We start from the raw sequence: 22,919 nt of genomic DNA, 5'->3' as shown, positions 1-22,919 counted from the left end.
ATGATTTTGTTTCTTTAACTCTTTCAATATCAGTTCCAAAGATCAACATGTCATCCACATAGAGACACATTATAAATCCAGAATTTTCTTGAAATTAATTTACTGAATATGCATGTATCGTCACCATTGATTGAGTAGCCATTAGAAATCATGGCCTTTCTAAATTTCTCATGACATTGCTTTGGAGCTTGTTTTAATCCATAAAGAGATTTACGAAGCTTACAAACTTTATGTTCCTTACCAGGAATGATAAACCCCTCTGGTTGTTTCATGTAAACTTCTTCATCTAGATCTCCATTCAAAAACGCGGTCTTCACATCCATTTGATGAATTATCATATTATGAATTGCTGCTAAAGCAATTAAGAGCCGAATAGATGTCATCCGAGCTACAGGTGCAAAGGTATCAAAATAATCAATATCTTTCATTTGAGTAAAACCTTTTGCTACCAACTGAGCTTTGTACTTATCTATAGTACCATCAGATTTTAATTTCTTCCTAAAAATCCATCTACAACCAATAGGTTTACACCCCAGAGGAAGATCTGACAAAATCCATGTATCATTTGACATGATAGAATGCATTTCATCATCAATAGCTTCACGCCAGAAAGGAGCATCATGGGAAGATCTTTGCTTCAAAGATAACTTTCAGATCTTTTTCAACCAAATAGACTTGAAAATCAGGTCTAAAGTTCTTTGGCTTCGTTGATCTTATACTGCACCCCAGATGGTTTTCTTCCACGGACTCAACTGTTTTCCTTTTAAGAGGAGATGTAAAAGAACTTGCATCTTGTTCTAAAGATTCTTTTTTCTTAGGAAATATATTCTCAAAAAAGTTAGCATGTAAGGATTCAATAATTGTGTGAGGACTTGAAGTCTCAAGATTTAAGAATCTATAAGCTTTCTGTCCGAGAATAACCAATAAACACACAATCTACTCCTCTATAGCCAACCTTAGCCAAATGTTGATCGGTAATCTAACATGAGCCAAACAACCCCATACTTTAAAATAATTTATATTTGGCCTTCGGTTCTTCCAAAGTTCATAAGGGGATGCCTCAAGTTTCTTGGAAGGTATTCGATTCAAAATATGACAGGCTGAAAATAAGGCTTCAGTCCACAAATTTCCAGGCATACCAGTTCTATAAAGCATAGAATTAACCATTTCTATGAAAGTTCTATTTTTCCTTTCTGCTACACCCTTTTGTTGTGGTGTAAAGATGTAGTCAATTGTTTTTCAATGCCTTCTTTCTCAACAAAATCAATAAAATCTGATTTTAAATATTCCCCACCTCTATCAGATCTAATTGATTTAATCTTCAAACTCAATTTATTTTCAACTTCTGCTTTATATGTTTTGAAAGACTCAAATGCTCATCTTTTGTTCTTAATGGAAAGACATATGTATATCTTGAGTAATCGTCAAGGAAAGTGATAAAATATCTCTTACCATGACGTGACAAACAATCCATCTCACAGATATCGGTGAGAATTAATTCCAAAAGTGTGGATGTCCTTTCAACCGTCTTAAAAGGTTTCTTTGTTATCTTGCATTTACTACAAGTAAGACACTTAGTAGTATGATCTTTTCCACTGTCCTTAATTAATCCATTTTTCACCATAAGTTGTATGGATCTAAAATTCACATGACCAAGACATTCATGCCATAAATCTAGAGACTCCATAATATAAGGAGAAATATTTTCATTATCAATATTGAGTTTGAACATTCCATTTGTAGCATAGCCTTTTCCAACAAATATGCCATTTTTAGACAAAGATAAATTTATCGCCTCAAAAATCATTCTAAAACCATGCTTCGAAAGAAGCGTACCTGACACCAAGTTCTTCTTAATTTCAGGAACATGCAATACATCCATCAGCGTGACTATCTTTTCGGAAGTAAACTTCAATTCAACAGTTCCTTTTCCCACAACCTTAGCAGAGGATGAGTTTCCCATATACAAAGCTTTATCGTCCCCCACTAAATCATAGGTCTTGAAAGCATTTCGATCGCCTGATATATGACGAGTTGCGCCAGTGTCTATCCACCATTCCACTTGATTTCCTGCTACAAATGCTTCTGTAACCATTGCTACAAATTCATCTTTTCCATGGTTATTTGCCTTTTCTTTCTTCTTTTCAGCTTTAAGAATTTTACAATCACGCGCATAGTGACCAAATTTGTGACAGTGGTAACATTCAACTGACTTAGAACTGGTACTAGTACGCTTGAAATTGGTACCTCTCTTTGCCTTCGGAATTTTCTTATTAACAGATTCCTTCTTGGTTGATTTTTCTTCAATCACATGAGCTTTCATGACGGGTTCCTTCAAAATATTATTGTCACGATATCGAGTCTCTTGTTCAATTTGCAAATGTTGCAACAATTGCTCAAGAGTCAAATCTTCTTTCTTGTGTAAGAGTTTGCTTCGTATTCTTTCCAAGAGGAAGGAAGTTTCGAGACAATAGCACCAACATGAAAATTTTCATCAAGAGCAATTCCAGAGATAGCAATTTTATTAGCTATAAGTTGGAATTCTTGCACTTGTTCAGTGATTGACTTATCATCAACCATTTTGAACTCCATATAGTTTGAAACAAGAAATTTCTTTGAACTCGCCTCTTCCGCCAAATAGTTATTTTGGAGAGTGTCCCAAATATCCTTAGCAAATTGCACTTGGTATAATATTGATCATAAAATTTGTTGGCCATTCCTCCAAGAATATAATTCTTACATAAATAATCATCATCTTTCCACTTGGCAATTTGTTTTTTATTCAAAGTAGCCTCGTCAGTTGCTACCTCGGACCAGGAGCATTAGGAAAAGGTTGTTCAAGAACATATGCCAACTTCAATCGTCTTAAAAAGAATTCCATCTTTCCACGCCATCTAGGAAAGTCTTTGCCATCGAATATTTCAAAATTAGGATTAGGCAGAGATGGAACACCATTCAATGTTGATGTAGTAGCTATAGAGACAACTATCTTCAAATTGTTAGAACAAGGATGATAATAATAAAAGAAATCCAAAATAAACTTGCTTGGTTTAGAGGCACGTTAAGACGTTTCTTGAAGATAGTTGGAGTCTCTCCCACGAGCAAACGGAAGAATAAATAACAACTCTATCTTCGGGATTCAACTAAGCCACAACAAGTATTATTCAAGAAAGTTGCTCTTCTATTCTTGAATTGGTGATTTCACCTTTTGATCAATGTCTCTAAAGTTTTAGGGGAAATTGTTTTCTTGAAGTGCTTGCCTTTTCCAAAAGAATGAAACACTATTTATAGGATAAAAATTACATAACATAAAAGTTTTCATTAAATAGGATTTAAAATAGGTTCATGAATACATGCAACTTTCATGTAACTTTCAAGAACCTAAAACGTAAAATACTAAATGAAGAATGTATCTTCAAATTCACATTCATTTAGTTTGAAAAACTTTTATCAGATGAAATGTTTCAAAATTAATTAAAACATTAACTTAACAACCCAAACCAAGTTCCGAACCCAAACTGTCTGAAAGAACTAAAAGAATTCGACGAATCAAAAATCGGAGTAAAGCCTAGTCGACAAAGGCCTTACAACCATACCCACTTTCTTCATCCACCCATCAGAACCCGACCCGAAACCCACAACCTGACCCGATTACAAAAAACACTCAATCCCCGTCGTTGACTTTTCTCTCCCTTGACCAAATTCACAGTGCGTCAACGACGCTTGGATTTTTCCAGATTATTAATCACCCTGTTAATGTGGAGGCAATAAATAAAATTGTGGGTTCGGTTAAGTCGTTTAATGAATTGCCTGATGAAGTGAAGATGAAGTATTATAGTAGAGATATGACACGTGGAGCTGCGTATTCTACAAATTTTGATTTGTATAATTCTAAAGCTGCCAGCTGGAGGGACACGTTGCAGATGAGGTTGTGAAAGAATGCAAAATTTCTGTGAATCTTTGAATGCTTTCTATAATTCCCGCAATATGAAAATAGCTAGTAGTATCTCTATTGATTAAAAATTGAATAACCTAGGGTGTGTTTGGTATGGCGATAAATGTTTTTCACTCGGAAAAGAAGTGATTTTTCTACTCATTTTCTTGTTTTTGGTACGCAAGCTGAAAAATGTCATTTTGAGAGCATTTGCATATATTCAAAGCAAAATACTATCAGTCTTTTGAAATCGGAAGGTAACTTTTGGTGGTGGGTAGGCGGGGTGGGAGGTGGGAGATGGCGTAGGCAAGGGGTAGGTGGGATGGGGGTGGTTAGGCGGAGTTGGGGGTAGGTGGGGTTGGAGGGGGTGTTGGTGGGAGGTGGGGTTTTAGGGGGTGTGGGGGTGGGTAGGAGGAGTTGGGGGTAGGTGGGGTGGGTAGCTTTGGGTTGCAGGTGGGGTTGGAGGGGGTGTGGGGGTATTGGTGTGTTCTTATTGATCCAGAAAATATTCTACCAAACATTTTCCTAGATATTAGTGCAACCAACAAAGGAAAAATAGGAAAACATTTTCCGTCATTCCAAACACACCCCTATTCCTATATAATTTTGAATATGAATACTATTTAGACATAATTCTAATATTCCTAACAACTTTGATTTATTTTTTCTAACAGGTTGGGTCCCACTCCGCTAGAGTGGGAGTACGTGTCGGAGGTATGTAGGGAGGCGGCGGTTGAGTGGGACAAAGAAGTGGTGAAAATTGGGGAAGAATTGATGGATTTGTTATGTGAAGGCTTAGGGGTAAATAAGGAGAGATTGAAGGAATTGTCATGTTTAGATGCAAGAATAATGGCTGCACATTACTACCCTTATTGTCCGTATGATTGTATACATTACTACCTTTATTGTCCACATCGAGTTGACGAAAGTGGTTGAACGCGATTGACAATGACAAAGGTAACTTAACATCTACTTTAGTTGCAATGTGCAAATTTATTCAAGGTGACTCCAAATTCTTTAATTCTTTTAAGTTTTCCCCGATTTTATTAGAGTTCCTAGCTGTGTTCTTACAAAAATGGACAAAGGTTGGTGCGATTTAGAGATATATATATATATGTTAAAAAGGTGGTGCATGGGGTTACAAAGCAAATTAAATTTGACAAATGTGAAGATTTGGGTTGATTTGGAGCCAATTTTTTTCCTCGTGGGTTGTCTATTCGTTTTGAAGGCTATTGTCATTTTAACTACGATTGACAATGACAAAGATAACTAACACGTAACTCTCTCTCTCTCTCTCTCTAACGTTTTCTCTCTTCCCTCACTTTTACTCTCATTCATATCCTCTTTCCCACCCTTCTGTCTTCCTCTCCATCTTCTCTGGCGAGTTAAGCCGCCACCATCGAACCACCCTTAAACACTGTTGAAACACCGCCGCCCCCCAACATTCTTGAAACATAAAAATCAAAAATATTTTTTCCGTTTATTTTTACTTGTCCATTTTTTACTCTGCATGCGCCTTAAGAATTGATAAATGATGTATATATTTTATTGTAATACTCATATTAATTGGCATATGGTCTCCATAGACTTGAAAAATGATTTGAAAATGAGCAATTAATGTTAAGGAAGAAAAAAGGAGTACAAATTTACTCACACCGGATGTTTATACTAAACTAATAAATATATAACATGTGTTCAAATATGTATATAACTATAACTATAACCTGATCATGATTAATTAATGTATATATTCACTTCATTAAATCACTTAATCATGATAAATTGCATTTGAGTTGGTGTAAACACCCGCTGTGGGTAAGTATTTACCCAAAAAAAAAAGTTTGTCTTTCCCTTAGGACCCGTTTGGCCATAATAATTATTCACTCTTTTCTGGATTTTTTTTCCCACTTTTTTCAAAAATTAGTGTTTGGCCATGAAAATTCAAAATACAACTTGAAGTGTAAAAAGTACATTTCAACAAAAAAATACTATTTGCAAAAACTATGGCCAAACACAACTCCAACTCCAAAATTTCAAAAAAGAGTGAAAAAGTTTTTGATTTCTATGGCCAAACGCCTATTTAATATGCTAAAGTGAACAAATAAAAGTGAAACATTATTTTTAATATATTAGACAAGTAAAAGTGAACGGCAGGAGTGTTCTAAGTAGGGCTGTTCACGGTTTTGGTTAAAACCAAAACCAAACCGAATAAAAAAACTGACATTTGGTTTGATTTGGTTTTAAATTTTAAAAATCGATAATATTTGGTTTGGTTATGGTTCTATTAAAAAATAACCGAATAAATAACCGAACCAAAACCGATAAATTATATAAATAAATTTTATAATTTATATGTATAACATTAGTTTTTCATAAATAATTATAAATATTTTATACCTTTTAATCATTAATTTGATTCTTGGTCTATTTATTTCACATGATTTGTTTAAGGGCCATGTTTTAAGAATATGTCCAAGCCCATGTCTTTAAGGCTTTTAACTCTTTTAAGTCTTAAGTGTAAACCTACTAACAGAAGCTCACGTTAGAGTCTAATGCCTTTAACTTAAATTTTTAGCCTTTCTTTGTCAGCCATTTGATTTTAGGTCGTTTCTTATTTATTTTTTTTCGAATTTATACCTTTCTTTTTTCTTGTCTGAATGAGTCCTAAACTTCTAATATTTTTCATATGAAAAGGACAGAGGTTGTAGATTTGGAGGTTCCTGTAGAAGATACTTTAGTAACATCGATAGCATTTGTCGCAACTCAAGCACGTGGTAATGCCCTACTACTTCTTCCGTGGGTAATCCTCCTAAAAGCGTAAAAGAACAACTCCTCGTAGTTGAGACCCTAGCCTGGGGATAATGATAGAAAAACATTTGAAGTTTGGGATCATTACACAAAGTTTTTTTAATAAAATGGGAGAATTGAGAGCAAAATGCAAGTACTGCCCCAAAGTTTGGGATCATTACACAAAGTTTTTTTATTTCATATATTTTCATTTTAATTTTATGTAGTCTTTATGTTTAATTAATATGTATGTTTGTAACAACAATTAAAAGTTCCTATGCTCTACTTTATTTCCAGGTATGTGTATTAAGATGACAAAAACTATAAATAATTTTTAGCTCTATATGTAATAGGTTAAATAATAATAAAAAAAACATGTCTTTTTTCTTAAACTATAAATAAAATTATCGTTTGAACAAGTCTTTTTAATATTTTCATAAGGTATCGTTAATCATAAATCGAAAAATCGAACCAAACCGACAATAACAAAACCGGTGGTTATTATTTTATTTGGTTTGGTTATGGTTTTAGACATTTAAAAACCTACTAAATTGGTTTGGTTATGGTTTTAATCAATAACCGACCCAAACCGGTTATTAAAAATAACGTTTCACTTTTACTTGTCCACTTTAGCATAATAACATTTAACTTTTACTTGTCCACGGAGGAAATATTTTTTATTTTTATGTTTCAATAATGTTGGGGAGTGGTTCCCGAGCCAGCAACACTAATAAAATACTCCACAAGGGTTAAAAAATTAAACAAATACTCCCACCATCCATTTTGACATATCCTTTATTGACTTGATACACCTCTTAAGGAAGCAAAAAAATAGAATAACAATTCTATGATATCACCCATAATTATTATTAAGTTATTTAATAGTTGAACTCAATTAAATATATTTTAAAAGTTGTGTAGTTACTAACAATTTCATGAAGTTTTCATTTTAATAATTAACAATAAGGGTAACAAGTATGATATAGTAGATTTATCTCTTGATTTTCTAAATTGAATAAGTAAAAATGAATATTTGTTTTTAATATACATAATAAATAAAAAATAGACAAAGAGAATAATTACGTAAAATTAATGGATGTTAATGATATTTGAGTATGGAGTGTTTTGTAATTCAACGGAAACGAAAGATAGCCACAGAATCGAGTATAGAATATTTTATTTTATCTAGAAATGAACCACTCTAGTACGTAAAATACAATATCTTCATGTTTGAAGAATGTTCTGTTGCTATCTTTCGTTTCCGTTTAATTAAAAAACACTCCACAGTCAACATCATCAAACTTGTAATAATTTTTTTATATTATGCTGCTGTGCCATTCTCTTCACAATTCTCCAATCCCAAACCCAAATACACCATTTCTGTAACAAAAATGTCAAACCTAAACCCAAACCAAGTTCCGAACCCAAACCCAAACCAAGTTCCGAACCCAAACCGTGTGAAAGAGCTAAAAGAATTCGACGAATCAAAAATCGGAGTAAAAGGCCTAGTCGACAAAGGCCTTACAACCATACCCACTTTCTTCATCCACCCATCAGAACCCGACCCGGAACCCACAACCCGACCCGGTTACAAAAAACACTCCATCCCCGTCGTTGACTTTTCTCTCCCTCGGTCAACGCTGGTTGACCAAATTCACAGTGCATCAACGACGCTTGGATTTTTCCAGATTATTAATCACTCTGTTAAGGTGGAGGCAATAAATAAAATTGTTGGTTCGGTTAAGTCGTTTAATGAATTGCCTGATGAAGTGAAGATGAAGTATTATAGTAGAGATATGACACGTGGAGCTGCGTATTCTACGAATTTTGATTTGTATAATTCTAAAGCTGCCAGCTGGAGGGACACGTTGCAGATGAGGTTGTGAAAGGAAATTATTTTTTGAATGCTTTCTATAATTTCCGCAGTATGAAAATAGCCTAGTAGTATCTCTATTGACTAAAAAAAAATTGAATAACCTAGGGTGTGTTTGGTATGGCAAAAAATGTTTTCCACTCGGAAAAAAAGTGATTTTTCTATTGGTTTTCTTTTTTTTGGTACGCTAAGTTGAAAAATGTCACTTTAAGAGCATTTGCATATATTCAAAGCAAAATACTATCAGTCTTTTGAAATTGGAGGGTGACTTTTGGTGGTGGGTAGCAGGGGCGGATTTAGCTAATTATATGGGGGTTTCCGGGAACCCCGATGTATTTGTGCGGATCCTGTATTTGTATTGAAAAATTCAGCAAAGATATAAAAAATACTATTTGGGAACCCATTAATAAAGTGTGTTGTTAGTCCAGTGGCAACAAAGAACTCTTAAAGCTTTGCTTCTTTTGGTCAAGGGTTCGAATCCCTTGGTCACCTGTAGGTCTTTGCTTTGTCTCTTTATTTTTTTAAGTTTGAAATGGGTTGGAACCCACAAGTATCAAATCCTGGATCCGCCTCTGGTGGGTAGGCGGGGTGGGAGGTGGGAGATGGGGTAGGCAAGGGGTAGGTGGCGTGGGGGTGGGTAGGCGGAGTTGGGGGTAGGTGGGGTGGGAGGTGGGGTTGGAGGGGGTGTGGGGGTATTGGTGTGTTCTTATTGATCCGGAAAATGTTCTACAAAACATTTTCCTAGATATTAGTGCAACCAAAAAAGGAAAAAAGGAAAATATCTTCCGTCATTCCAAACACACCCATATTCCTATATAATTTTGAATATGAATACTATTTAGACATAATTCTAATATTCCTAACAACTTTGAATTATTTTTTCCAACAGGTTGGGTCCCACTCCGCCAGAGTGGGAGTACGTGCCGGAGGTATGTAGGGAGGCGGCGGTTGAGTGGGACAAAGAAGTGGTAAAAATTGGGGAAGAATTGATGGGTTTGTTATGTGAAGGGTTAGGGGTAAATAAGGAGAGATTGAAGGAATTGTCTTGTTTGGATGCAAGAGTTATGGCTGCACATTACTACCCTTATTGTCCACAGCCAGAGTTGACGAAAGGGCTAACGCCACATACTGATCCGGGTGTGTTGACAGTGTTGGTGCAGAATGAGGTGATGGGATTGCAAGTAAAATTTGGTGATGATTGGGTTGATTTGGAGCCGATTCTGGGAGCTATTGTGATTAATATTGGTGATATTCTCCAGGTATGCTCTCTTTATTTGCTCATGAATGTGATTAAACTTGTATAATTTGTATTCTTGGAGGACATTATGGTTTGTGTCGTTTTTTGATAATCGAGAAATGTGTTCCCAATTAGGTGTATAATGGGCGCGGTTCACTTAAAAAGGAGGATTGAGTTGACAGCAGGGTTCAATGTGTTTCATGGTGTAACTTAAATCCTATAGTCATATAAATTATTTATAGTGGCTCAAACATAGAGATTAGCGGCAAACATCAATTTGAAGTAACTAATAAGTAGATAACTTTTTAATCCTTTGTTGTTCACCATGCAATCTTGGTAATTAAAGTCCAGTAGGATGAAGTTAATGAGAGAAAAACAAAATCAATAGATAGGTAAAAGAAATAGGAAATAAAAAGGATCAATTTGAGGAAGTTCAAGAACTGTGGTCTGATAAAGTTAAGGAAAAGAAAACGAAAAAGAAAGAAACAAGGAATTGTCCTGGGATTGCATTGAGGAATGTAGGTCTGATGAAGTGGAGAGAAGGGAAAAGATAGAATGGGAAAAGGAAAAGAAAAAGAAATTAGCAAATGGTTTCATCCTGTACAGTTGAAAGATCTACGAAATTAAGGCAATGAGGCACCCAGTGTCTGCTTTTAACAAAGGGTGCACACTGCAATGCAGAACCTACTTTTCAAAAAATTTAAAATATAAAATTCATTCCTGAATTAAACTGGATGGGTGAACGTGCACCATAAGCTCAAAGGTGGATCCACCACTGTGTTTGAGAGATGAATTTAATTGAACCCATGAACTTATAAGATGTCATTAGTGATTGGATCAAAGTTGATCAAAAGATGCAAACTTTTAAGATTATTTATGTTTGGCATCAAATTTTTTAAGACAATACCTAGACCAATTCCTTAACTTTGACGTTCAGGTCAAAAACTTGTCCTATGTGGTTAGTATTGAGGAATAAATTTAATCTAGGTTGTGAACCTACGGGATGAATTTGGTGATGTTCTCATTTGGTCGCATTAAACTCAAAGCAGCTTTAGCTGTTGGACTAGGATTGGTCCAAGAAATGCAATTTTGGAGACTTATTTAAGTTCAGATTCAATTTATTTAGGATGAAGTTAAGATCAGTTCGTAAATTCAAAAGACCATTTAGGTCAAAAGCGCGTCCAAGGTCTATACTGTTCTTTTTTCAGGATATAAGTATGTTTGACTCGTTTTGTTTGTGCATGATTGATAATTTTCTTTCAGTGTGGTTTTTGGCTTCTCATGATAAAACATAAGGATGCATGTTGTACCAAGAACAGTAGAATATGTAGCTGAAGTATGGTGCATTAGGTACTTAATAGCTGGAGTTTTAGGTTGCATTGCTGTGGCAAATGATTTTCCAATTCCGATACTTTGTGAGATGAGTTTAGGATGGAGTTCTTCTTCTTGTTCGAGAATTGTCGTTTCTCATCGAAGAAATCTGTCATGTTTGCATTATTCTCATTTTGACTCTTGTGAGAAAAGCAGGCCTACATGGTCTCCAAGTTTAGGCATCCAAGACTAGCATGTTTGTAGGATTCAATAGATAAAATTTTCAATTTCCATTGCTATTGATCCAGAATTTTAATGTCAATTGCTTAATGTTGACATACATGTTGGTTGACTAGGAAGTGCATTCGCAAGTGAATTTGTTCTTTTTGTAATGTTTTGGTATGGCATTCAGAATTGCTTTAGAACTTCGTCTCTTTCACCTAAAGCACTCCAATACTTCTTCCTTGAATGCATTAATGTGAAATGCCTTCCTGTTTTTTCCACTTGTTCACCTTAAACAATTCTTCAATCCAACCTTCTCGTTTCATCGACCGTTTCCACTTAAAATAACTCTTCAACACTTCTTGTATGTCTGCAAAGTTAAGAGCCATTTTTAGTTCTTCTGCCTTTTTTCCGACTGCCCTAATTATTCCCTTTATGATATGCTAATTTATCCAAACTTAAACATGCAATCTCCAAATTGTGAATCGATTGTTGATCGGGATTCTTTACTTCAATGGAAAGTTCTTGTACCGATCTTGCTCCAGTCCTATCTAAGTATAACTCAATTGTTAAGATCTTCTGCTACGTCCAGTCATCTATGGATTTTAGGCACGAATCTTTCCCTATCTCTCAAGGCTTCCCTATATATTTCTCAAATTAAAAAAAGAAAAAAAAAAGAAAGAAAAAACATATTCCAGATGTCTGAAATTAAAATTTCTAAGACTCTTTTTCACTCGACAATTTCTAGTTACCAGAATATAAAAATTCACTTTTCATACTATATTTCACTTTTGAATTAGAGATACATAGTTCATAGATGTAATATTCTGCAGTAAATTAGCTAATTAATTGTTTAAGAACACCCCTGTAGGAAGAATATAAAAGCATATCTAGGAGATTCACATGCAATAGAGGGTCCAATTATGCTTCAAACTGATTTTCTCTTCACAATGATGCTAACATTTGCTTGAGTATTGTTTGAGCCTTGTTTTTTATTGCAACCGCCTGCGTGTAAACTTGAGTCTGAGTCAAGGTTGAGTGAAATTTGTTTGATTCTCCATGTAACTGCATGTTTGACTTTAGAAGGAAAATACAGATTGAGATAAATAGACGTACAAAGACTAGTTGCAAAAAATATGTCACTAGACAGTTAGAGATTAAACCTCAAAAGTTTATCCCCTGGACTCATGTGTATTTGTGATATTAAAAATGATCGTGTGCCTGTAGTCACTTCCATGGTACACAAGGATTGTTGTGCATGGGGTAGTCCTTTTCCTTCTTTGCTCAATTTTCGGCTTCGATTTCCAGTATCCTTTTCCCTTCTCTTTTTTTTTTTGCCCCCCTCTTAATTGGATCCAGAATCTGACTCTTACGGCCTAGAAAGGATCAATACTTGTGACTGAACCTATACTCATCTTTATCATGACTTTCTACGTATAACTCACTTTGGAGTTCAGTAATCTCAACTGTTGCTTGATACAAATACTTTCTAGCAATCCTTGAAGTTGACGTCATTTACAGCTAAAATCATAACGATAAATGGCTCTCCCATCAACCCATTTAAGCGAATTGCCATAGAGGGGGCAAAAACTTATAAGTAGGGACAAATAAACGAGTACGTGTTTTATTTTTGCTCTTGTGAAGGACAAAGCTGATAAGATTTCCCCTTGTTAAGAAAGGAAGTGACAAAGGTTAGAATATCGATGTGATTTTTTGACTTGTTTAAAATTCAAAATTTTCAAAGTGGGGCATGAAAATTTGTGAATTTCATGACGTGCATAACCATCCCATTATAGAAGACTATTTGAGATATTTCAAAACTATTCGGTCAATAACTAACCAGTGCTACTAAATACATCCTTGGTTATAGGGTTGAGCTGGTATTCATACGAAAATAGTTGTTCGGTACCTTGAGAATGAAACTTGTGGAATTGAAAATGCAGGGTTTACTAAACAAGATGCTTATAATTTCATAGAAAAATGATAGCAGTGAAGATGCTCAAACTTTGGTAGATCATTTGCAACCAAAATCATAACAACAAATGCCTTTTTCATTAATCCATTTAGCGAACTATCATAGAGAATTTTGATGTTTCCAACTTATTGATCTACTCCTCAAATCATGCTTAGCATTCTTGTCTATCTTTTCAAAATGTATTGCTTCAAGAATACCAAAAAAATTCAACACAAAGAACAAAACTCTTAGTGCCACCTTCTCCAAATCCCACTTGTGGAATTACACTGGGTATGTTGTTGTTCTCAACTACAAGTTATGGAATTATTAAGAGAATTAAGCTGGACAACTTACAATTTGCCCATTTTACTATTTAAATTGTGTGTTTATTATAGGCCTTATTAGTTTCAACTTTGATCCCTTTTTTAGTTATCCCTTCCGAAAATTCATGGTAAACCCCTATATAATTTCTTCTTGTGTAAACACTAGTGTATGCTATAACATCCCACAATCTTCTATTGGAAGTTCAGGTTTTCCTCGATATTTGTAATCCTCAGTTGCCTCAATATCACACATTTCATATGTTCATTGCTCATAATGCTTTACAAATTCAGTTATACTATTATCTTGCATGTCATTTCTATAAAGACCCTATTCGTGCTCTCACTTCTTTGAGTTGATTTGATGTCTGCCGTGAAAATAGAACAACTAAATGCAGGTCCCGCTTTTTATTCAAATCATATAGCTTTTGAAGCCAAGGATTACTCCCATAGTCCCAGTCATTGATCATCTTTTTTTTTTTTTTTTTGATGAAACCCAGTCATTGATCATCTTCTACCGTATTAACTTTAATTCTGACTTTGACTTGCACCTACATAAGAGTTTATCAAAAATCAAAATAGTATCTAAATCCCAATTTCCAATAAAGCTGTAGTATGTTCGTTTGGGCATTTCTATCAATTTCTCATTCACATAAACAATGACATGTATTCAAAAAAACATCTTTAATGGAAACGCTATGCATGAGCTTGATTAGTAAAAATAGTTCTGGGTGCTCTTCCTCCCGTTGCCTTCAAAACGCAATTGGTTCGTTTATTTGGTTATTTCAAACATTTTCAAGGCAATCGAATGAAGAGCAGCGAGAACTATTTGTACAGATCAAGCTCATCTATAGCATTTACCATTGTAGAAGTTTTTCCTAACATGATACATGTCATCATTTATGTGAATGGCACATTGATAGAAATACCCGAAAAAACCATATCACAACTTTACTGGAGATTAGAATTTAGGGACTATTTTGATATAATCTTGTAGAGGTGCAAATAAGAGTAAAATTCGAGTTAATACGGCAGAGAATGAGCAGAGGATTGTGAGAGTAGTACTTGGCTTCAAAAGCTATATAATTTGAGGGGAGAGTTGGTCATTCTATTTTCTCTGCTAGACATCAACTTAAACAAGTAAGCACAATGAGTCTTCACATGCAAGACAATGAGTATAACTGAATTTGTAAAGCACTATGAGCAATGGGCTGATGAAATGCGTGATGTTGAGGCAACTGCGGATTACAAATGTCGAGGAAAACCTTAACTTCTCTGTAGAAGATTGCGGGATGTTAAAGAATGCAGCCAACGCTTACCCAAAAAGAATTTATACTAGAGTTCATCAAATTTTTTTTTTGCAAGTGGCAGCCAAAAAAGTGATCAATATTGAAGCTAATAGGTGAAAGTGGGAAAACTAATAGCCTGTTTGGCCAAAGCTTATTTTTCCCCCAAAAATATTTATTTTTTCAATAAGTGCGTATTTTAAAAAATTCTTTTTAGCCAAGGGTCTATCGGAAACAGCCTTTCTACCCTATAAAGGTAGAGGTAAGGTCTAAGTACATCTTACCCTCCCCAGATCCACTATGCGGGACTACACTGGGTATGTGGTTGTTGTTGTTTGCTTATTTTAAAAAAGTGAGGTGTTTGGCCTTGGGAGAAAATAAGTGCTTTTAAGGAGTAGCAAAAGCAGTTTTTCAGAAGCTAAAAAAATAGCTTTTGCCCAAAAGCACTTTTTTGAAAAGTACTTTTGAGAAAAATACACTTAGAAGCACTTTTTAAAAGTTTGGCCAAAATACTAATTGTTGCTCAAAAGTCCTTTTTAAATTAATTGGCTAATCATAAATTGCTTTTCGCCAAAAGTACTTTTTAAAATAAGCTGATTTTGGAAGCTTAGCCAAACAAACTATAAAACTGTCCAACTTAATTTCATTACTGGTAGATCTATATGTTTGAATTCATAGGTAAGCTATGTTATCATGCGCTAAGAGTTTTGTTCTTTGACTAAAATTTTTCTTGTATCCTTGAGCAATACGTTCTGAAAAGCTGGACTAAGAATGCTAAACATGCAAATGGATTTGATGAATAAAAAAGGAAACATCAAAATACGCTATGGTAGTTTTGCTTAAATGGGTTAATGAAAAGAGTCTTTGGTATGACTTTAGTTGCAAATGATCTACCAAAGTTTGAGCATCTTCAGTGCTAATCACGTTTCTCTTTTGTGCTTGTAGGAAGTTATATATGAGCATATTGTTTAATAAACCCTGTATTTTCAATTCCACCGGCTTCATTCTGAAGGTACCGAATAATTGTATTTGCACGAATAACAACTCAACCATAGAACCGATGATGTTTTCAGTAGCACTTGTAAGTTTTTGATCGGATAGCATGAAATGTCTCAAATTGTCATCTATCATGGGATGATTGTGAACATCACATATTTTCCTTGTCCTACTTGCGAATATTTCAGTTTTTAATTTTTTATATTTGATGAAATAAATAGATTCATTGCTGGCATCAAGAAGATGCTAAGTGAACAAAAGAGATACTGTCAGCTTCATGACAATTGTCTATGCTATAGCAGGAAGCTGACAAGCTACAAAACAGGCTATATACTAGAACTATTTAGAATGTTAGCCCTAGGAGGCAAAAAAACTATGTGTATGTGAATGGAGCTAACAAAATCCAAAAACTGTTCAGGGAAGATAACAGGGGATGGTTTGTCCCAGCTTAATAAAAGTAGGAGACATTTGACTTTGAGGGAATGGTTTGGAGTTGATAAACCATCTAAACATCTGCGATTCCTTTCATTCCATATTACCCAAATATGCTGGCTGGTATCATAGTCCAGGCTCTTCTGATGACTTTATCAACTTGCCATTCCAACTTACCACTGCATCTTTCAGATTCAGTGGCATGACCCACCTAAGGCCAAAAATAGTGTAAAACATACACCATAGGTCCTTTGCAACTGTACACTGGAGCAATAACTGGCTAATAGATTCTGCTGAATTTTGGCACATGTAGCATCTGTTTGCAATCTGGAATTTTCTTCTCATGAGGTTGTCTTGAGTCAAACATACTCCGTGTAGCTAGCCAGCTGTAGCATTTAACCTTCACCGGGAACATTGACTTCCAAATCAGTTTCCAGGGCCAATAATCTGCCATACCAGTGTGGGAACAAAAATGATGGTAGCCTTCTCTGTGTATCTCCTCTCCTTTAAGTGACCCCATGTCAAGCTATCTGCAGCATCACGAATCACTGGGGTGTCCTCCAATTTTGAATAGAGGCCAATTTTCAGTTTTAAACGAGTCAAGCAACCATATCTATATTCCGATCTTCGTCGCTTCCTTCACAAGAAATAAACACCTAGTCATTTTTTTGTTCCTGGTATTAGTTTTTCCTCCTCTATGACAGTTTGCTTAAATGAGTTAACGAAAAAGTTATTTGTTGTTATGACTTTAGTTGTACATGATGTCGACTCCGTGCAAATTGCGAGGAAGTATTTGTATCAAACAAAAGTTGAGATTACTAAACTCCAAAGTGAGTTATATGTAAAAGGTTGTATTATACGCAGATACAAATTTCAACTATTAATCCTTTTCTAGGTAGTGTTATTACACATTCTATCCCATATGAAATAATCCGTAGATTGTCGCATAACTTAAAGCAGGTAATTTTTAATAATGTCAGAGTTATGCAGCAATTATGTTTTCTAATGCGGTTAACTAAATACTGTATTATCTTATACTAGGATTAATTCTAACACCTTCAACCAAACGACCCCTTATGGTGTGGATTTACTTCTCCAGATAGTAATGGTAGAGTCAACTGATACCAAAATGCTCTGTCAAGAGCAGCTATTTGTATGTTTAATTTTCGCTTTTGCTGGTGCTATTTTCCTGAACATAGTCTTGTCCAATGCTCATCTTTTGTGGTTCTCATTTTTCCTCAGAACAATTTGTATCATGATTAATCGACTTCCCTTTTATAGATCATATCGAATGATGAATACAAGAGCGTGGAGCACCGAGTTCTAGCCAACCCTTATCAAGAACCACGCGTATCAGTTGCTGTCTTCTTTAACCCAGGCCAAAGAGAGAACTCATTTGGACCTCTACCCGAACTAATATCGGATGAAAAACCAGCAGTTTACCGGGAATTCTTATTCATGGACTATATGACAAGATTCTTTTCGAAAGAGTTGGATGGGAAGAGCTTGACAAATTACTACAGGGTTTCAAATCAAGTATAAAAGCTTACAGAAAGGTAGCAATCTGTTAGTACATCAAAATTTGTAGCTCGTGTAAATGATACTGTCCCTATAGATGTGTTGTGGAAATAATAATAATGTAAAGTAGAAAATTTCATCAAATATACGCTTGTTAAAGTTCTGTACATACCTGCATTATTTTGTTCAATATTAGATAAGTTCAGATATATTGCTTGCTGCGCTTGTTTAAAGTTGATATGGGGTGTGTTTGGTACGGATGAATATATTTTCTTTTTGGAAATGTCTTACAATTTGTCCATGTTTGGTTGGTCGAACAGGTTCTTCCAAAATTGTGAAAATGATTTTTCTAATGGGATTAGGGAAAATAAATTTCATGCGCAGCATTCGAAGCTCATTGTCTTCTTTTCATCCTTTGACCTCCCACCCCCACCACCCTCGACCTCCGCTCCCCCCCCCCCCCCCGGAACCACCTTACTCCCATAGGGCTTAGTGCTTTCCTAAATTACATACAAATGCATTATGTTTTGGCTTACTTACTTAACAAATACCAAAAATAAGTAAGGAAGTTATAATTATTTTCCAAGACAGGAAAACAACCATCATACCCAACACACCCATAATTTATTTTTGTGGTTTAGAAAAATGTTTGGCTTGAAGAAAGGTATTAAACTTAATAAAGCGGATTGAAAAGATATTAAGATATAAAAATGCATTTGTTTTCGGCTAATTAAAATGGCAAGACAGAAATAATTCATCGTCTTTAACATGAATAAATTAAAGGACAACTTACATAAATAACTATCTTTTAACGCTTGCTTTCAATCCGTAGTTATCTTTTTGCTATTTACAATTCGTAGCTACATTTAGGCATTTTCGTTGTATTTGACTATATTTCAGTGTATTTGAATCAACTGTTCAGTTGTATCCAACATTATTTGAAGCCAAATGTACTTGGTTGTATTTGGATACATGCAACCTTAATTTCTCTGAATACATGTGTATTCAAAATGATGTATTTAAGTTCATTTAAATACACGACGGGGGCTGTGTATTTTAGTGTGTTTAAATTTTGATGTATTCTTTTGTTTTGGGTGCAGTTGAATGTATTTGCACAAAATTTCAGATGCAAAATTTCAAATACACTATATTTACTTGAAAATTTGTATACACACACACACACACACACACACATATATATACAATTTTTCAAGTAAATATAGTGTATTTGAAATTTTGCATCTGAAATTTTGTAGAAGTACATTCAAATACAGTCAAATACATTCAACTGCACCGAAAACAAAAGGATACATCAATATATATATTCATTCAAACAACACATAAAGTCAAATACATCTAGTTTGCGCCCAAAATACAATCAGCCAACGACTGTATTTGAACAAAATTTCAGATGCAAAATTTTAAATACAATGTATTTACTCGAAAAATTGTATACAAATATATGTATATAGATCATTCAACCAACATATACAGTTAAATACATCTTGTTTTCCCCTCAAAATAGAATCAGCCAACGACTCTATTTGACTGTATTTCAACAAAATTTCAGACACAAAATTTCAGATACACTCAGATCTAAGATACAAAAAGGAGAAAAAGTCATGAGTTCCGGTATCTGTTAGATCTGAGAAGCGTAATGACAGTGGAGGAAGCGCGATGGCGTTTCTCAGATCTGGTAGTGTCGCTTTGGAGGAGGAAGAGGCGGAGGGGGAGGTGTGCCACCATTAAAGCAACAATATGTGAGAAAGCTAACTTGGTCGCAGAGACTAAGGAGACGGCGTCGGCTGAGGGAGAAGAGAGAGGGAAAAAGGAGAGAGGCACTAGAGAGAGGGAAAGGTATTTGGCCAGAGAGAGGAACAAAGAGAGAGAGGGAGGGAGAAATATAAGTCCTAAACCTAATGTATTTTGGTGTAGCTATGAATGATAATTTGCAAAATCACTGTAGCTACTAAATATAAATAAATTAAAAGGTAACTATCATCAATCAATAATTACCTCTTAAAGTTTGTTATGCCAAGTAATTATTCCTAAATTGTAAAACTCAAAACATATATAGGCTACAAGCTGTTATAATGAAGGACTAGGGCTGAAGAGTTAAAATAAATAAATAAATAAATAAATAAAGAGTAGTGATACACTAGCAGTAAAACTCATTTAAGTAAAGATTAAATAGTTTGTTTGAATCATAGAAAAATTTATAATTGGATGCATTTAAATACATTTGAATTCATTTATAAAATGCTCGCCAATTTCAATTTATTTGTCATGTATTTCATTTTGTGGTAGAACTTTAATAGCTTTTCACTTCACATGTAAGTCAAAATGTTAAAGTTGACGCATAATAATGTTAGTTTAGTAGAATATTTTTGACACGTCCTAGAATAGAAAACAATATCTTAGGTATCAAAATGATTACAAGTATACAAAACAAGAGATGTGTCAATTTTCATCTCCATAAACATAAACAACAAAACAATGCCGTCTTGAGTTTGACATTACCATCAATCACTTAACTCCAAGAATTAAGATAAAGAAAGTATCACAACAGAGAAAAAAATCAAGTGTAATAGAGAAAAAAATCAAGTGTAATAATTGCAACTAATTCTCTATTCGTAATTGTTAGTGCATCAACATCATTAGCTTTTTTGATTTTGAAGAAAGAAACTATAATTGCAAATCAACCAAACATTTTCTAATCATGGTCTCTTTTTTATTTTACTTGCATATATTTCTTTCAATTAATTTATATCTAAAATGACAAAGTAACATAAACGTGCCATTTTCCCTTTTCACGGTACCTTGATTAGGACTAATTAATAAAGTTTTCTGACTTGATGCTCCTATTGCATCAAGCTAAATATACACGGAATTGGTGAAAAGCATTTTACGTACTTAAAAATTTGTTTCATATGTTTCAATCCTATAAATATCTTTGTTTGTCTCGAAAAATTATTGATACAACACGATAAAGTGAAATGAATAATGGATGTTATGTCCACAAAGGACCCACCTCAAAGCCAAATTATTGTGACATTTGCCACATGTATGGCGCAATTTCGCACAAAAGACTTTTACATGCCTAAGTATGAAACATTACTATCTAAGAAAGGCCAAAGTCATAGATGGTACGGCTGATCACCGATTTTCCATCTGCAGGCCCAACCGAAATGTTGATCATCTCAACCAAACATAAGATAAAATGTCCATTTGAACCACTAAATGCACGGTGAAGCGCTGCGTTGATTTGGCGACGTGGAAAAATAGACATGTGACATGGATAGATATGTCATGTATTACCTGTTTTTTTTTTTAAATAAGTCATGCCGTAACAAAAACAATTAGTTTTAACAAAAACTCTATTTTAAAATCTATTTAAATAATTAAAAAAAATTGAAAAAAATCCAACCCATCCTCTCCAATAGCCCGTCTACGCCATGGCGAATTTCTTTTTTTAAATTTTTAATCATTAAAAATTAATTTTAACAAAAAATCTATTTTAAAATCTATTTAAATAATTAAAAAAATTTGAAAAACCCAACCCATCCTCTCCGATAGCTCACCTCGCCTCCGCCACTGCCGCCGCTCCTCCGTCGTCGCTTTCTTTTTTTAAATTTTTAATCATTAAAAATTAATTTTAACAAAACTCTATTTTAAAATCTATTTAAATAATTAAAAAATTTGAAAACCCAACTCATCCTCTCCGATAGCCCACTTCCACCGCCGGCCATGCCCCCCGCCCCGCTTCAAAATCTATTTAAATAAGCGTTTTTTGTTAAAATTAATTTTTAATGATTAAAAATTTAAAAAAAAGCGGCGACGGCGGAGGAGCGGTGAGGGAAAAGGCGATGTAACATGCGGTATGTGGCGGCGGTGAAAGTGGGCTATCGGAGAGGATGGGTTGGGTTTTCAATTTTTTTTAAATTATTTAAATAGATTTTAAAATAAGTTTTTTGTTAAAATTAATTTTTAATGATTAAAAATTCAAAAAAGAAAAAAATTGGTCTCTCACGCTGTTTAAAGCGATGAAGCTTCACGCGTGTCTTAAATTTGCGTAGGGGAATCTAAATGGCGTTGTTTATCTTATGTTCGGGTTGGATGGTCAACGTTTGATTGAAGTGCTAGATGGAAAATCAAGACAAGTTAGGATCCATCATGTTTACTATCTAAGAAATGGGAATAGCAGCCAGCACACCATCAACATGCTTGCCTGTTATTCCCGGGGTTATTTACGTAATTTGACTGAATAATTTGTTCTCATATGTTTATTCATATATTTATTTACAACAGCTTTTTGAAGTAACCATTTTGCCCCTCCTTTTGCACTTTATTACGATATATGCACTTTGGTAAATCTAAAAGAAAGTTTGAGCCTTTTTTTAGTGCCTAAAAAGGTAAGTATTACAGTTGTTGATGTCACATGAAGGTGACAATGTTTTCACACATTTAAAAGTGTCAATGCGTAAAATCATGTTTACTTTGATGTTTCTTGACTATCAAAGTATCGTCATTGAAGTGATTACATTAATCAAAGTTTCTGAAGTAATTACATTAATCACAAGATAGCCCATTATATATGTGTTTCAACTTGAAGACAATTATCTCAAAAGTACTTCATGAATACAATTTCAGTAAAAATAAGAAAAAGGAAATTGTTGAAAAGAAAAGAATATTTTAAGAGAAAACTATTTAATTTTCTTCAACTTTCCGATTCCTTTTTGGTAAGTTGAAGGGTAAATAAGTTTATGCACATTATTTTATAGTAGTAAGGTTTTAATTTTTCCAGTTTAGTTAAATACTCTTGTTAAATTATTGATTAGCCAAGTTTTTCTATCATCACTATTTATATGTATATTTTTAAAGCAATTTGAGTACAATTACAATTTTTTTTGCTAAACGGTATTATTGCACTTTACGTTTGATAAGTATGATTTATAGTTTATCCTTTACAAATATATTGGGCCCGTGCACAAATTGAGTCTATCATTACTAGTATATATAGACTAGATGATGAAAGCCTGTCTTTTTAAC

At 34.3% G+C, this 22,919-nt stretch overlaps 1 protein-coding gene and 1 pseudogene across 1 annotated transcript; both read left to right on the top strand.

Annotated features, from left to right (window-relative positions):
• Positions 1 to 3,345: 3,345 nt before the first annotated feature.
• LOC132061525 (1-aminocyclopropane-1-carboxylate oxidase homolog 2-like) lies at positions 3,346 to 4,870 on the top strand (annotated as a pseudogene).
• Positions 4,871 to 8,106: 3,236 nt separating this feature from the next.
• LOC132060005 (1-aminocyclopropane-1-carboxylate oxidase homolog 4-like) lies at positions 8,107 to 18,079 on the top strand. The gene is made up of 3 exons (XM_059452851.1): positions 8,107 to 8,600; positions 9,484 to 9,853; positions 17,634 to 18,079. Exons 1-3 carry the CDS (start codon positions 8,113 to 8,115, stop codon positions 17,892 to 17,894), a joined length of 1,119 nt encoding a protein of 372 aa, XP_059308834.1. The 5' UTR covers positions 8,107 to 8,112; the 3' UTR covers positions 17,895 to 18,079.
• Positions 18,080 to 22,919: the final 4,840 nt, after the last annotated feature.

The sequence above is a fragment of the Lycium ferocissimum genome, chromosome 6 (assembly GCF_029784015.1).
Source record: "Lycium ferocissimum isolate CSIRO_LF1 chromosome 6, AGI_CSIRO_Lferr_CH_V1, whole genome shotgun sequence".
In the NCBI taxonomy this organism is placed as follows: Eukaryota; Viridiplantae; Streptophyta; class Magnoliopsida; order Solanales; family Solanaceae; genus Lycium; species Lycium ferocissimum.
This window is presented reverse-complemented; position numbering and strand designations above follow the sequence as displayed.